General features: G+C 41.4%; 1 protein-coding gene across 2 annotated transcripts in view; it reads left to right on the top strand.

Moving 5' to 3' along the window:
• The window catches only part of FBXL7 (F-box and leucine rich repeat protein 7), a 449,255-nt gene that overhangs the window by 112,681 nt on the left and 320,442 nt on the right, over nt 1-16,132 (top strand). The window contains exon 2 of one of the 2 annotated variants that reach the window (XM_052659124.1): nt 12,643-12,732. In XM_052659124.1, coding sequence (XP_052515084.1) covers nt 12,643-12,732 — 90 coding nt within the window. Of the gene's footprint in view, nt 1-12,642; nt 12,733-16,132 lie in introns of those variants that run through there. The other variant, XM_052659126.1, reaches the window with a different exon arrangement.

Genomic DNA, 16,132 nt, shown 5'->3' with positions numbered 1-16,132 from the left:
TATACATGTATATAACATTATATATGATAATATATACATATATAATTTTAAATTTTTATTTATATTTATTTATTTGGCTGTGCTTGGTCTTAGCTGTGACAAGAGTGATCTTCGATCTTCATTCCTGGGTGCAGGACCTTTCATTGTGGCATGTGAACTCTTAGTTGCGACATGTGGGATCTAGTTCCCTGACCAGGGATTGAACCCAGGCCTCCTGCATTGGGAGCTCAGAGTCTTAGCCCACTGGAGCACCAGGGAAGTCCCATATATATATTTATTTATGTATAATTTCTATTCAGCAGAAGAAGGAAGAAGTTGGTTAAGAACTCCATCTCTCCCACTTGTCTGTTAACTTGCAGAATCTTGGTTTGTGGTTGTAAAGTGGTTTGTAGCTTTGCGAGAGGGTTGATCTCTTTTTGAGTCAAGGAGGAATAGAGAATGTGGGAGTGGAAAGGGGTCTTGAAGATGACCTCCTCCAATGTCTCTCTTCCTGGTCCGAGGTGACATACGCTTTGTTGCTGAAAAGTCTTGAGTAGCTTCCTCAGGGCCACCCAACTAGTCAGGGACTCATTTGAGCTTATCTGAGTATTTGACTTATCTGAGCATCTGAGATATGAGTTCTGATTTCTTCACTTAAGTGCTTTCTTAATCTTTAATGTCTGCATTTTCTTGGTGGTAGGAAAGCTTGCTTGTTGTAATCTTCTTTGCCAGGCAGGGCAGTCTGAATCTATTTTAGTTCCCTTGACAGAATCTTGATGACATATTTGGTGACATAAATATATGTGTGTACATATATATTTGTATGTTTCTCTAACTTCTGCCCATGAGTTCCTAATAATTGGACATGTCAGATGTGAAACATAGTAAAATCCTAAGATTGTCTTGTGTTGAATAAGATTAAGATTTAAAATGCATAGCCCTTCCCCTCCCCCTTTCACTATTGGTAGACTTACTGCTTATGTGTGAAAGGAGGATATTGAAATGCCTTTTAAGAATTTATTATTCAGTGTTAGCCACTCAGTAATGTCTGACTCTTTGCGACTCCATGGACCATAGCCTGCCAGGCTCCTCTGTCCTTGGAATTCTCCAGGCCAGAATACTGGAGTAGGTAGCCATTCCCTCCTCCAAGGATCTTCCCAACCCAGGGATCGAACTCAGGTCTTCGGCATCGCAGGCAGATTCTTCACCATCTCTGCCACAATTCAGAATTTTCACTAATTTATATAGATCATCATTGATATTTAAGGTAAACACATATAAGCATGCTTTGTATAAAATCCCTAAAGTCAATGAGTGGCCACAGGGTACAAAGGTCTGTAATTGTCAGAGTGAACTGGGTTTGAGCAACCACAAAATATTACTGTTGAAAGGTAAAGTTTGTATTTTCTCCATTCTTCCCTGTCCTCAAGATCCTGCGGAAAAGTAACCTCTGTCACCAAGATGGCTTGATCATGGAATTGTGTCAAACGTGGTGCCTGGCACATGGGACATTGAATGAATGAGTGGGTGAATCAGAAGAGGTACTTACGGCTTTATTCTCACTGAGACTCTTGATGTCAGGGAATGAGCATGTGGCTTTGAATTTGCCCTCAGATCCTGCTGAAACAACCTTGAACTTCAAAAAGAACCCTTGTCTTTCCCTGCCCATATGGTTTAGCCAGGCATGGTCTTCTCATGATCTTTGGGGCACAGCAGCCCTTCAGAACTTTGATGCAAACTGTAGTGTTGTTATTAGCATAAAACTGTCTTCTGAATGACTTATAGTACGACTGAAATTCTTGTGCCGACGCACGTACCCTTTAGCCTGTCCATGGTCTGATCCTCTCATTACTCTGCTCAGAAACCCAGCTGTGAAGCACCATCTGTCAGCAGCAGCAGCAGCATCTGTCTTAGTGTCAGCTGACATCTGTGTTAGCTCTGGAGGCATTGCCTGAAGGCCCTTAGGTGGGTGTGAGTCTTGGGGGAGCAGGCTCCGCCTTAGTGCCTTTAGTGAAATATTGCCTGACCTTTTCAACTTAAAACTACCCGTGATGGTGTGCCAAGTGCTTGTTTTTTCGAATGCTGAAAGACTTTTTTAGGACTCCTGCATTCCATGATGCATTAAATCTTACGGCTAATCTTCCTTTTCCTCTCACAGTAATACTGCCGTGCAGTGAGACTTGAATCAATGCTCAAATGATAGATTCGGGGTAGGATTTTCGACTTTCTGCTTAATTCTGCAGAAAATAGTGCTGGAGAATCTACTGGGTTGAAGAGTGTCCTCCCTCTCCCTTCCTGAAACATCAGAATGTGACCTTATTTGGGAATCAGGTCCTTACAGGTATGATTATTAAGATGAGGGCACACTGGGGCTTCTTTGGTGGCTCAGATAGTAAAGAATCTGCCTGCAATTCAGGAGACCTGGGCTCGATCCCTGAGTTGGGAAGATCCCCTGAAAAAGGGAATGGCTACCCACTCCAGTATTCTTGCCTGGAAAATCCCATAGGCAGAGGAGCCTGGTGGGTAACAGTCCATGGGGTCACAAAGAGTCAGACAAGACAGCGACTAACACACCACACTGGAGTTGGGTGGAGTCAATTCAGTAAGGCTGGTGTCCTTATAAGAAGGGATGCAGAGTCACATAAAAGGGAGGTGGCCATGTGATGACTGGTGCAGACTGGAAATATGCTGCCACAAACCAGAGAATGCCAAGGATTGCTGGCAACTGGGAGGAGCTAGGAGAGAGGCAGGGAACAGATTCTCTCTAGAGCACGGCTCTTCTGGCACCTTAATTTCAGACTTCTAGTTTCCAAGATCATGGGACAACAAACTTCTTTTATTTTAAGCCATTTGGTTAGTGATAATTTGCTGCAGCATCCCTAGGAGCTAATACAGAGTACTATATAGCAGTAGTCCCCAACCCCCAGGCCATGGACCAGTATAGATCTGTGACCTGTTAGGAACCAGGCTGCGTAGAAGGAAGTAAGCAGTGGGCAAGTGAGTGACGTCTCATCTGTATTTAGGAGTGCCAACCCTACTGTGGACTGTGCATGCCAGGGATCTAGCTTGCGTTCTCCTTGTGAGAATCTAATGCCTGATGACCTGAGGTGGAGCTGAGACAGTGTTGCTAGCACTGGGGAGCAGCTGCCACTGTCTTCCATCACCCCCAGATGGGACCATCTAGTTGCTGGAAAACAAGCTTAGGGCTCCCACTGATTCTGCATTATGGTGAGTTGTGTAATTATTTTATTGTATATCATAAAGTGATAATAGAAATAAAGTGTACAATAAATGTAATGTGCTTGAATCATCCTAACACCATCTCCCCAACCCCCGCCAATCTCTGGAAGAATTATCTTCTATGAAACGTCCCTGGTGCCATAAAGGTTGAGGACCACTACCATAAAGTACGTCACCACTGCGAATATGTATGAATTTTGTAATTTCTGTTTTGTGCAGTCAACACATAGCCGTTATGTGAAGACTGTCTTTTGATGTAACAAAGATTTAAGTGGTGCCCATAGGAAGGTGTAGTGTTTATTAGGAAACATGATGGGAACAGGGCTATTCCATTAGGAATACGTTTCCAGTTTATTTGCTCGATGGATCCTTCACTCATTGATGCCAAGTCATTTAACACATGGGTACTGAGTGACCATAGCATGTCAACCCCTGTGCTTGCTTTAGAGAGTAGAGCAGTGAATGGATATGTATGAAATCTACCTTCATGAAGTTGAAAGTCCAGTAGAGAAGACAGACATGATTGTTTACGATCAACCTACATAATTTTAACATCATTATAAAAGAAAACAGCAGTCACACCAAGCAGTGATGAAATTTTGTGAATCAAAGTGTTTGAGATTATCACTTAATGATTTAAAACCTTATATGTTTAAAATGTTTAAACCTTAATGTTTAAAACCTTATACTGCATTTATGTTCAATTCTACTTGTGTATCTGTGTTTTACTTCCCCACCCAATATAGACTGTCTTGTTTTTTTTTCTAGTGCTAATCACAACTCTTCATATACAGTAGGTTTAGCATGTAGTTGTTGAATTAAATTGGATTATTGATTAATGATAAAAATAGGGAGGATGGTTAATAGTAATTAACACCACTAAGTATCTATTATACGTGTATGCCTTATGAGCAATTGACTTATTGACCTCATTTTATTCTCATAGTTGTGCTATGAGTTTATATCTCCTGGTATTCCATTTTGCAGGCTTTCCAGGTGGCACTAGCAGTAAAGAACTTGCCTGCCAGTGCAGAAGACATGAGGGACTTCAGTTCGACCCCTAGATAGGGAAGATCCCCTGGAGGAGGGCAAAACAACCCACTTCAGTATTCTTGCCTGGAAAATTCCATGGACAGAGGAGCTGGCGGGCTTCAGTCAATAGGGTCGAAAAGAGTTGGACACGACAGAAATGACTTAGCATCCTTGCACGTCATTTTACAGGTGGAGAAATGGAGGTTCTTGGAAAGTAAGAAAGCTTCCTCCAGCTCAACCAGCTCAGTTCAGTTCAGTCGCTCAGTCATGTCTGACTCTTTGTGACCCCATGGACTGCAGCACACCAGACTTCCCTGTCCATCACCAACTCCTAGAGCTTGCTTAAAATCATGTCCATTGAGTCAGTGATGCCTTCCAACCATTTCATCTTCTGTCATCCCCTTCTCCTCCTGCCTTCAATCTTTCCCAGCATGAGGGTCTTTTCAAATGAGTCAGCACTTTGCATCAGGCGGCCAAAGTACTGGAGATTCAGCTTCAGCATCAGTCCTTCCAGTGAATATTCAGGACTGATTTCCTTTAGGATGGACTGGTTGGATCTCCTTGCAGTCCAAGGGACTCTCAAGAGTCTTCTCCTACACCACAGTTCAAAAGTATCAGTTCTTTGGCACTCAGCTTTCTTTATGGTCCAACTCTCACATGCATACATGACTACTGGAAAAACCATAGCTTTGACTAGATGGACCTTTGTCAGCAAAGTAATGTCTCTGCTTTTTAATATGCTGTCTAGGTTTGCCATAGCTTTTCTTCCAAGGAGTAAGCATCTTTTAATTTCATTGCTGCAGTCACCAACTGCTGTGATTTTGGAGCCCAAGAAAAGAAAGTCTGTCACTATTTCCATTGTTTCCCCATCTATTTGCCATGAAGTGATGGGACCGGATGCCATGATCTTAGGTTATTGAATATTGAGTTTTAAGCCAACTTTTTCACTCTCCTCTTTCACTTTCATCAATAGGCTCTTTAGTTCCTCTTTGCTTTCTGCCATAAGGGTGGTGCCATCTGTGTATCTGAGGTTATTGGTATTTCTCCCAGCAATCTTGATTCCAGCTTGTGCTTCATGCAGCCCAGCATTCCACATGGTGTACCCTGCATATAATTTAAATGAGCAAGGTGATAATATAAAGCCTTGATATACTCCTTTCCCAATTTGGAATCAGTCCTTTGTTGCCTGTCTGATTCAATCAGCTAGATAGCAGCAAAGCCAGGTTGTGGTCCAGGCAGTGGGTGTTCAAACTGCACACACACTGCAAGGTGGCACCTCATGCTTTACTCACACTTATAGCCATCCTGCTGAGTTCCCTGGATGGGTTTAAGGGAACTGTGTCAAAATCATGCGTCTTTCTTCTTTTTCTTTTTAGTAATCACAGCCTCCAGGAACAATGCAGAAAAGATTGGCTTTAACTGAGATTTTTGTCTAAGAATATGTTCTTTCTTCACCAAGGTAAAGAGAGTGGCGCTGAGATGTAAAATGATTGCTGCTCGACCGAAATCATTTCTCCTGAATTCTTTCTGTCTTTAGCCTTTGGCTTCTAAGCTAACATCACTGAAATGATGAAGTATCCTGCAGGGTCCTGCGTGGTTGAGCCTGGGCTTGCATTTCACATCGTGGTTTCCCTTGTGTGGTGTTGGAGCGGGGACACCCCCTCCTGAGTTGTCTGCCTGGAGGCTGAAGCTCTTGCTTCTGCTAGAGAAGACATGGACTGTCCCCAAGAAGGAGAGAAAGGGGCCATCCCCAGGCATTCCCTGGCAGTCCAGCTCCAATCAGCGTCCCACAGGCTTTGGAAGAAGGAGCTGTGTTCAGCCGAGCTTTGCAGCAGGTGTGTGTTCAGATCCCAAAGGCCTATGCTGCTCTGCTATTGCCTGTGATGTGGGCCAGTTGGAAGCTCACCCCGGAAGCTGCCACAGGATTGGAAGTGAATGGCTCCAGAGGAGCTGCTGCCTCAGCAGTGGGATTACCCGTTTCTCTCCTGGAAGAACTCTGTGTACTCTGTTCTCCTGCCCTGGCTCCAGCCACAGCCCTCAGGATCTGATTTCAGCTAGAAACAACAAGCACCAGAAGCTTCTAAGTTACAAACTGCCAGTAGTGAAGCCAGGCCTCTGTCAAGGCAGCATCAGTCACAATAGCTACAAGGTAGAAACATGTGAAGTGCCCATCAGTGTACCCCGAAATGTGGAACATACACACAATGGAATATTATTTGGTCACAAAAAGGAGGGATGTACGACTTGGATGAACCATTGAAAATATGATAAGTGAAAAAAAAAAAAAAAAAGCAAAGGATGAAGATTGCATGACTCTATCCAGAATAGGCTAATTCACAGAGATGCAAAGCAGGCAGAGATTACCAGGGTCTGAAAGAGGGAGGGATGGAGATTTATGGGGCTGTGATACAGAATTTCTGTGTCAGGTAATGGAAAAGTTGTGGAAACAGTAGTGATGGGTGTACAACACTATGAGTGGATATCTCTGAATTATAAGTAAAAAATAGTGAAGATGGCAAATGTTATGTTATATATATTTTTTTAAAATATTGAATGAATGTCAGCATCCTGAAGCAAATCTTACATTTCTTAGCAAAGAGGAAAATGCTGAAAACTGTCCTAGGCTTTTCTCAGGATGGACATAAACCTGTGAGAACTGTGGCCTCTTAGGAGAAGGGCCTGGCATATGGCAGCATAATGTAGGTGCTCAGTTAACCGATCTTGGTCTCTGCCCCAGATCACCCTCCAGTTACAACGTGTGAGTCCTGATCATTGAGCCTGAGGTCACTTATTAGGTACTTTGGGAAAAAGGGAGTAAAGAAAGTTCCAGTTAGGACATTAAATGGCTTGATAGGAAAAAAAAAAACAAAAGGACTCAAAACATGACTCTGAGATCTCTCTGTTTCTTTTCCATTCTCACTGTTGTGCTCCTTAGATGGTGCTTTCAACCCTCACCAGGAAAGAACAAAAAATAGGAAAGGCAAAGCAAAGGACACCATCTACTGTTTTCCGCTCACAATAAAGTGAAACAGGGGCCTGGTATTTGATACCTCCTCATTTCACTCTCCATCAGTATCTCCAACTCTGGAGAACTCATCTATAAAATTCTTGTTGGCCTGAAAGAGCTAATATGCTTCAAGAATATGTGTTCACTTTCTTTCCAAAAGCTAATATGCGCCTGGGCCAGGGATTAGGCCAGATCATTCTTTGAGATAACTAATATTATTATTCTGTACATACAGACATTTGAACCGTGGATCAAAGAAGATAAGAAACTATCTCAAGATAACAATCAGGAAAATAACAGTGAATTCAACACACAAACATGACCCACTGCTCCCTTGATCTAATTCTGAGAAAAAAGAATTCTCTTTCCTTTGGTGTGGACATTTGATATTAAATAAGGCTCTTGGGGTGTACCTGCAGCAGCCACTTGGAATCAAGGTACCTGAGAGAAACAGGCAATAAAGGGCTAAGGCCCCCACCACATGTGTCCATGTGCTCCTTTGTGCATTTCCTGTCAGGGGTCCTTGACCGAAATCCACAGGAATGAATTTGATGCATCTAATCTGGCATTGATAAAGGGAATCAGTTTTTCAAGGGATTTATTGGACTCTTAAGAATGTTAGAAAGCATAGGACCCCACTGATTCATTTTTGTTATGTACTGATTGATCTTTTCTCTTCCCCCCTTTGCCTTCCTCATGTTGTCAATAAATAACAATGGAACGTCTGTCTTGTTTTAAACATCTGCTTTTGCACAGTCAGCCTGGGCACTGGGAAAGAGAAAAGAAAAGATACTTAGTGTTGCAGTTTTATACATGGAGATTTTTATATTAAAAGAGATTTGAAATCCTGTTCAAATAGGATCCTCATTTAATGAACATCTTTTCAGACATTGGGAGAACCTGGCACCCTCTAACAGAAAGCCTGAGGGGATCTGTGATTGGGATCAAATTCTTCGGCTAACATGCTTAGGTTAACAGTGCACCTCAAGTCCCTGAAATGATGGACCCGCTGGCTAATTTGTCCATATGGTGGTTGAGATTCACAGAAGTGTATGCTCACCTGTTACAGGCAACACCTACCAACCTCAGTGCATTCGTTAGTCTTCGCTTTCTTTGATGTTTATATATTTGATACCTAATTGTTTGTTCAATTGCCCTCATTTAGGCTTCTAGCCCGCTTGGGAGGAAATTCAATAAAGAGCAAAATTTTACTTTACCAAATCCGACCGGCACAGTTTGGATATGCTAACCACCCCTAATGGGGGTTTTGGCCATTGATCAAATAAACAAACTTTCATGTAGCAGTTGGATAGAGAGCAGAATTGCCAACTTTGTTTATGCTTGAGGGATTTTTACTAGATCTATAACGCATGTAGAATTTAATTTATAAGCATACATAATATTTATTTGCTGTTATATATGCATATATAGTCAAATAATAATTAGTGTTTTACATTTTACTTCTTATTTCCTGATACAAATTGAACTGTGATCATTGGGTCAATATTAAACGATCATGCCGGATGTGACTGAATGCCTTTGTAAACCATAGCGCATAGCAGCCTCTCCACCCTGAGAGGTGGGGGTATAATTCCCCTATTTTTAATAGAGGAAATGAGTAGTTGGTTTTTTATTTGTTTTTATCTCTGTTTTATGGATGAAAGGCAGTGAAGCTTAGAGAGTCTGACAGATCTTCTTCCAGGCATGGTGCGTGGCAAATACGGATTTTCAATTCCGGTGGGTCTGACACCGTGATAGAAAGTTGTCTGTGTCAGCCTGGCCAGGCCATAGTACACAGTTATGGAATCTGACACTAATCTAGGTTTTGTCATTAAAGTGATTTATAAATGTGGTTACCATCTGCTGTTTTAGTTGACTTTAAGTTTACCTTTGATAATGACCATTGATTAGACAGTGGGCCTTCAGTCCGATCACTTTAAGGCCTTTAAAGTAAAATGTGAGGTTTATTGGAAAATAAATAGTTTTGCCTCAAGCTGCAGCATTAACTCCTACCTGAGTTTCCATCCTGCTTGCGTACCTACCCTACATACAGATTCCCAACTTGTGAGCTCCAACTATTCTGTGAGCCAATTCCTTTAAATCTCTTTCTCTTTGACTCTGTATCTATATATAGTATATTATATGTATATGTGTATGTATAATATAAATTGTAAATATATAATAATAGATCTTTTATAATGTATATTTTCAATATATATCATCCCCTGGTGGCTCAGAGGTTAAAGCGTCTGCCTGCAATGCAGGAGACCTGAGTTCGATCCCTGGGTCAGGAAGATCCCCTGGAGAAAGAAATGGCAACTCACTCGTGTATTCTTGCCTGGAGAATCCCATGGATGGAGGAGCCTGGAGGGCTACAGTCCACGGGGTCGCAAAGAGTCGGACACGACTGAGCGACTTCACTCACTTTATTTTCAATATATATGTGTCATATATATATGTATAAATATTGGATTGGCCAATATTTATATGAGGTAATGGAAAAATCCAAATGAACTTTTTGGTCAACTCAGTATCTCATATATATGAATATATGAAAATCCCATATATATATATACTATAGAAATGATTCTATAATTTCCCCTGATCCTGACATGTATCCTAATGGGAGATATTTACACTTCCATCAGTTCTGTTTCTCTGGAGAAGCCTGACTGATACACACAGCAAAGCCTGGGCACCATGACACCCATTTGTATAAAGTGCAAGAGGTTTCTATCTTCACATTACCAGGAGATGAAACAAGATTTAGTTTGAGTGACTTGTTCATGGATATGTATGTGGCTTGGAAATGGTAGAGCAGGGTTTTGAAGCCAGAGACTCCAGACATAGTACTTGAAACATTCAAAAGCATGGATCATTCCAATTGCATGAGAAACTGGCAGCCATGATGGATACAGGACAGAGTGACTGGTAGGTGTGATGGTCGCCGAACTGAGCACTTTGCCTGGTACTCCTGTGTTCTCAGTACGGCTTTCTGCAGAGGTCAAGGCATTGGTCCCCAAGAGAAGCTACTGTGTGCTTCTCCTCCTGTGTGTGAAATGGGTAGAGATGACGGGAATAACAGAATTGTTTCAGAGCGATAAGTCATGAGTGATGTACAGTGGCAAAAAGAAGCAACAGCCATTTGAGGTCCCTGCTCAGGTGATATCACCAATGGACTTGGATTTTTCCATTACTCTCAACCTTAGCAAACAAAATCCTGAAGCTCTTTCAACGCAAGCCCATTTGTGCTTTTCTGCATTGTCCTTTCATAGACTGTAAACTCCCTCCACCCAACTGGGTTATGTACCACTGTGCAGAGAGGACTATTCGAAAACAGTGTTTCTCAGCTGCGTGTAAGAATCTAGATCATAATTTGTGGCCTGAAAAGAGTTCATTTGGGATGTAATTAACTGGGCATTGTTTTAGTTTTCTATTGTCGCGTAACCGATTACCATGAATTTAGCAAAGTTTGCAACAAGATACATCTATTCTTTCACTGTTTCCTTGGCTCAGAATTCAGGGCTTGGGTCAGCTGGGTCTTTTGTTCAGGATCTTGCAAAGCTGTCATCAAGATGTTGGCCTGGTCAGCTTTCTCATCTGAAGTTGGATCCTCTTCCAGGCTCCTGTAGGGTTGGTAGAATTTATCTCCTTGCAGCTGTAGCATGCATGATGGTTTGCATCTTCAAGACAAGGAGCAAGAGTCTGTCTCCTCTAGGCTCTATAAAAGGGTTTACTTAGGTATTTAGGTCAGGCTCACCCAGGATAATCACCCTTTTGATTAAAGTCAATGCTATAGGAAATTTAATTACATCTGTAAAACCCTTTTACCATTGCCATGTCCTATGGTTTAGTAACAAATTGCAAATTCTGTCCACACGTAAGGGGAGCAGATTACCAAGGACATGGGCACTGGCTTAGCCTGTTCAGGCTGCTTACAACAAAATACCATAGACTGGGTGACTTATAATGTTAACAGATATTTAATTCTCACAGTTCTGGAGGCTGAAAATTCTGATATCAAGGTGTCTGGTGAGGAGCTGCTTCCTGGTTCATAGATGGCCATCTCTTCCCTGTGTCCCTACATGATAAAAGGACAGGGGGTCACTCTGGGATCTCTTCAATAAGGGCACTAATCACACTCATGAGGGCTCCACTCTCGTGATCTAATCACCTCCAAATACTATAATCACCTCCTAAAACTATCATACTGGAGATTAACTTTTAACACAGGAATTTTTGGGAACACGGCCATTCAGTTAGCAGCAGGTACCATGGAAATCATCTCAGAATTCTGCCCAGTGGTCACTGGCACCTCCCTCCTTATACGGTGTGTGTCGTATTTGTAGACTTTCATTCCCTGGTGGCTCAAATGGTAAAGAATCCACCTACAGTGCAGGAGACCCAGGGTCAATCCCCAGGTCAGGAAGATCCCCTGGAGAAGAAAATGGCTATCCACTCCAGTATTCTTGCCTCGAGAATCCTATGGACAGAAGAGCCTGGTAGGTTATAGTCCATGGGGTCACAAAGAGTCAGACATGATTGAGAGACAAAATGTTCAGCAGTATTAATGTATTGACATATGTTCAAATTTAAAGTTAGAAGAGCAGAAAGTCAGTTGTCAGCTGAGGTTAGGTTATTTAGGCCAGGATTTCTCAAGTTCAGCCCAGTTGATGCTCTGGTCTGGATTATTTTTTTAAAACTGTGGGATGCTGTCATATACATTGTAAGACATTGAACAGCTTCCCTGGCCTCTACCCACTAGATGCCAGTAACACACCTTCCCCCACCGGGACAATTAAAACGAAACCAGTCATTGCCAGATGTCCACTGGAGGAGGAGGCATCCCCATTTAAGAAGCCCTGCTTTAGAAGAACAAAGCAGGTTTTTTGTTTGTTTTAACGAAGAACCCATTAAATTAGGGAATTTGTTTTTTTAAGGCAATGCAGCTGTTTGGAGCCAGCAGGCTCTTGCCCATTGGATGATGCCTCATTCCTAGATTTGCTTTTGTCATTTACCAGAAAATGTATAGTTTATAGTTGCAAAGAAAAAATTAATGCTGTAGATGTGTCTCCCACTCATACTCTCTTATTCACATATATGCCAAAACTGTATTACGTTATCCTGTTTGACAATACCTTATAATCGTCTGAGTTTATAGTCAAGCCATATTATAATAGGGCTTTAGCTCTGTTATGGCATGGGTCAGATATTTCTCCAAAGATGTTTAATGCATGAGGCCAGAAAACTAATAAACTTCATTCTTAGTGTTACGGCTCCTTTCTTGGAAACGAGTGATATGGCTTGGTGTGAGATGGAGTGGAAGGCACAGTCCAGTTCTGAAATGACAAATTTCAAAAGCTCCTTGTTCTTGTTTTCTCTAGGCAAAGGCAGCTCAAGCATCTCATCCGACGTGAGTTCAAGTACAGATCACACGCCGACCCAAGCCCAGAAGAATGTGGCTACCAGCGAAGGTAGGCATCTGGTCTTCATTATCTCCTGTGCTCTCGTCATAGTGCTGGCTGTATTTGGAAGACACATAAAATGTGTGAGTCTCAGATCTGTTCTGCCGAGTGGGAGCATATGAGATTCTCAAAAATGGGGAGGCCAAGGTTTTCTCTTTTATTGCATTGTTGTCAATGTCTACTAAAGTTGTTTTGGTGCAGTTTAAGGTAAATGCTGTTATTTTATCAAAGTATAATAGGCTGACTTTGGGGAATGTTTATGAATGATGTCTTGTTTTTCAGTATGGGAAACATTATGATTGTAAAATCCTTCTGATGTAGTTGAAAGTTCCGGCAAGAACTTTTGAAATAGGCACACCTGGAATTCGTGATTTTGATAATGGGAAGGTCATAGTTGTGTGATTTGTAGAACCTGAACCAGTCCCCAATATTGGGGAGTAGGAGAAGAGGTTTGTTTGATTCTTTAAAAAATTAAGTGAGAATTCCTGCTTGTCAGAACGAAGATGGATTGCATTGGTGTTCTTGATGAAGAATTTGACTATATGTAGTAACACGTGGTGGAATTTAACTGTTTCCCAGTAGTTGAGAAGCTTTTCAGTTATACTTATTTGTTTGAGTGTGGAAATAATTGATTCTGTAGTAGTTATTTGGTAAAAAGTTGACCCAATTATGGACTCAGCTCCTTTTATGTTAATATGAAACACACAATTAAATGACTTCTTTTTTGAAGAAGAATTCTTTCTAAATGAATGGTTGAATGAAGGTCTGTGGAAGACATGAATGCCATTTGTAATGAAAGACTTGTGGGGTGTCAGCTGATTCCTCATGACACTATATAGAGCCTGTGGAAATGCATTTCCAGTCCTTGTTTCAGAAGCTTAGTTTCTGCTGTTTATAATATCAGAAAGTGTACACATAGCCTGGTGTTGGTCATTTAAGCTGTTAGATTGTTCTTGGTCTGCACTACACGTTTTACATTAGTGATGATGGTTTACTTCTGTTGTGTGTGTCTTCTTTGGGTATCCTTTGACTTGGGGTGTTTCATATAAAAGTTAACTTCTCTGAGTTAATTATCCCCAGACTGATGGATAAATATATTTTACAACTGGGTTGTATTCCTTTGTATTTAATGCCTTAGCATTGTTTTACCACAGTGTATGGCAAACAGATTGGTGTGTTCTTCTCAATGCAATAAAGAATCAGGTAGCAGTCCAGACTTAATTTTCTGCCTGTTAATTCAAATGTGGGGATTAGATTATTTTTGAAATTCAGTTAAGGTAATGTGCAAATCAGGTGAATTGATTCTAGCCAATGGATTGAAGTTCTCTTATTTTTTGCTCTGTTTCAGAAGTAGAAAATGCAAGAATATATGAGCTATGTTGCCAAGGTTGGGACTATGGGGTTTCAAGCATTTAAAAAATGTCTGCTTTTTATGCTTCAAAATAAACTATAGAGATTCAAATTTTTCATTTCTATTTTGCCTTTTTCTTAGGAAGATGCTTTTGGTGTAGGCTCAGCCAGTGTTTTAAACATTTTGTTCACAGTGCATTTTCAGGAGAGAAAAACAAGAAACTGTGATATTCATATGAAACAGAATTTTTAGCAACTGGGCTAAATTGGTATGAAATTTTTTTCTGAAGTCTTAAATGGAAGTACTTCATCCTACTATCCATTTTTTGCTTATCTGAAAAAAATCTAAACAAATGCACTGTTTTGCTATTTATTTGCATGAATCCTTTTTGCTGCTGTTTTTCCATCAGTGAAAATTTTTAAATATTACAAAATGAATTTGATGTGGATATTAGTTGCATTAAAGTGTGTTTCAGGGTTGTTTGCCACAGAATGGCTTCATACTATGGGTCTGTTTTTTCAAGATGGAAGCGTAATAGCCAGTGCCCATTTCCTCAGTTTACAGATGACAGAGCCCAGGTCCACCTCTCAGGATAAGTGATCAGAGCATCACATTCTCTGACCTCCACAAGGTGGATTTATCTGTTTCATGTCGGTTTCCTCCTACCGGAACATGCCTAGGTAACCTCTCTCTGCAACACACGGCAAAAGAAAACAAAAGGTGGACACTGGTTTCCTACACGCGCCACAGAAGAGCACATTGAAAATGCTTCTTTGATTCTCTTTCCACAGTTTTCTAGAATTATATTTAACCTTTGATATTAAACCAAATTGAGTGTGTGGTTGCCCAGTTTTTCCGAAGCTGTTTGATTACGGTTATTTTCTTCAGTCCTTTGACCCTGTTATGATTTTTCTCCTTTGAATTCAAGGATATTGTCTTCAGGAAGCACAGCGAGGATCCTCAGTTTAAGAGTCTGAGTGATACTGATTTGTAAACATGCTATCTATTGTGGAGGATAATATTCAAGTTTCCTGCAGCTTTTGAAAACTGTGGCCATCCCTGTAATAGCTGGGTTTGGAAGCATTCTGGAGCAGTGTTGGACTTCTCCCTGATGAGCTGGATGGGGAGGGTGTTACATCGTTCCCTGGGTTGTGTGTGTGTGTGTGTGTGTGTGTGTGTGTGTGTGTGTGCATGTGTGTGGGTACATACATGTATGCATTTGTGTCTGGCCTCTACAAGATGGCTGATGGTATAGGCACTGTCTTTTACTGGGAAACGTGGGCGACCCCTCTGTTCAGTGTATACTGGGAAATAAACTGAGGTCCTGGGAGTGGGGGGAAGAGAAGGACACTCAGCATACGTACTGACCTGGGGCTGGCGGTGGGAATGGCGAATAATTGTAAACAGGCATGAGGGATCCTTTTGGGGAGATGACAGTTTTCTAAAATTGGATTGTGGTGATAACAATAGTTACACAGCTCAGTAAATTTACTAGAACTCATTGATTTAAACGTGTGATAATGGGTTTGAGGGAGCTGCTGCCTGACCTTAAGACCCCAGTCTAATCCATCACAAAGTGTTCTTTTCATGTGCTGGCTTCCAACTCTGAGAGGAGGTCATACACAGTGGTGAGAAGCTGAGTCTTCACTGTACAAATTGCCAAGTTGTGGCTAAAAGTTTCTCCTGAGATGCCTTGGGGCCAGAACTGGCCTGAAATCCATCATAACAAATCCCTGAACCAGCAGAGCTCATGGCCCAGCCTGTGGTGCCTGGTCAGTGTGGACCCATCATGGTACCTGCATATTCTCACATGAAGCTCTGGAAGATGCGAGGGATTACAGACCCACAGATTTCCCAATCTTTCAATTGATTAATTTATTTTTTAGCTTTTCTTGGACAGGCAGGACTAATCTCATCTCAGGTTTGAAACATTTTAGCACCCAACCCTAACAGTTGAGGCATCACATTTATTCACTCTTAAGTCAGTTTCTTTGCTAAGGACTTATAGCTTTGCTATCTATCTCAAGTTCCAAGTTAAGATTCACTTTGGGTCATAAT

Source organism: Budorcas taxicolor, chromosome 20 (assembly GCF_023091745.1).
Source record: "Budorcas taxicolor isolate Tak-1 chromosome 20, Takin1.1, whole genome shotgun sequence".
Classification (NCBI taxonomy): domain Eukaryota; kingdom Metazoa; phylum Chordata; class Mammalia; order Artiodactyla; family Bovidae; genus Budorcas; species Budorcas taxicolor.
The sequence above is the reverse complement of the archived record's forward strand: the minus strand, read 5'-3'. Positions and strand labels throughout refer to the sequence as shown.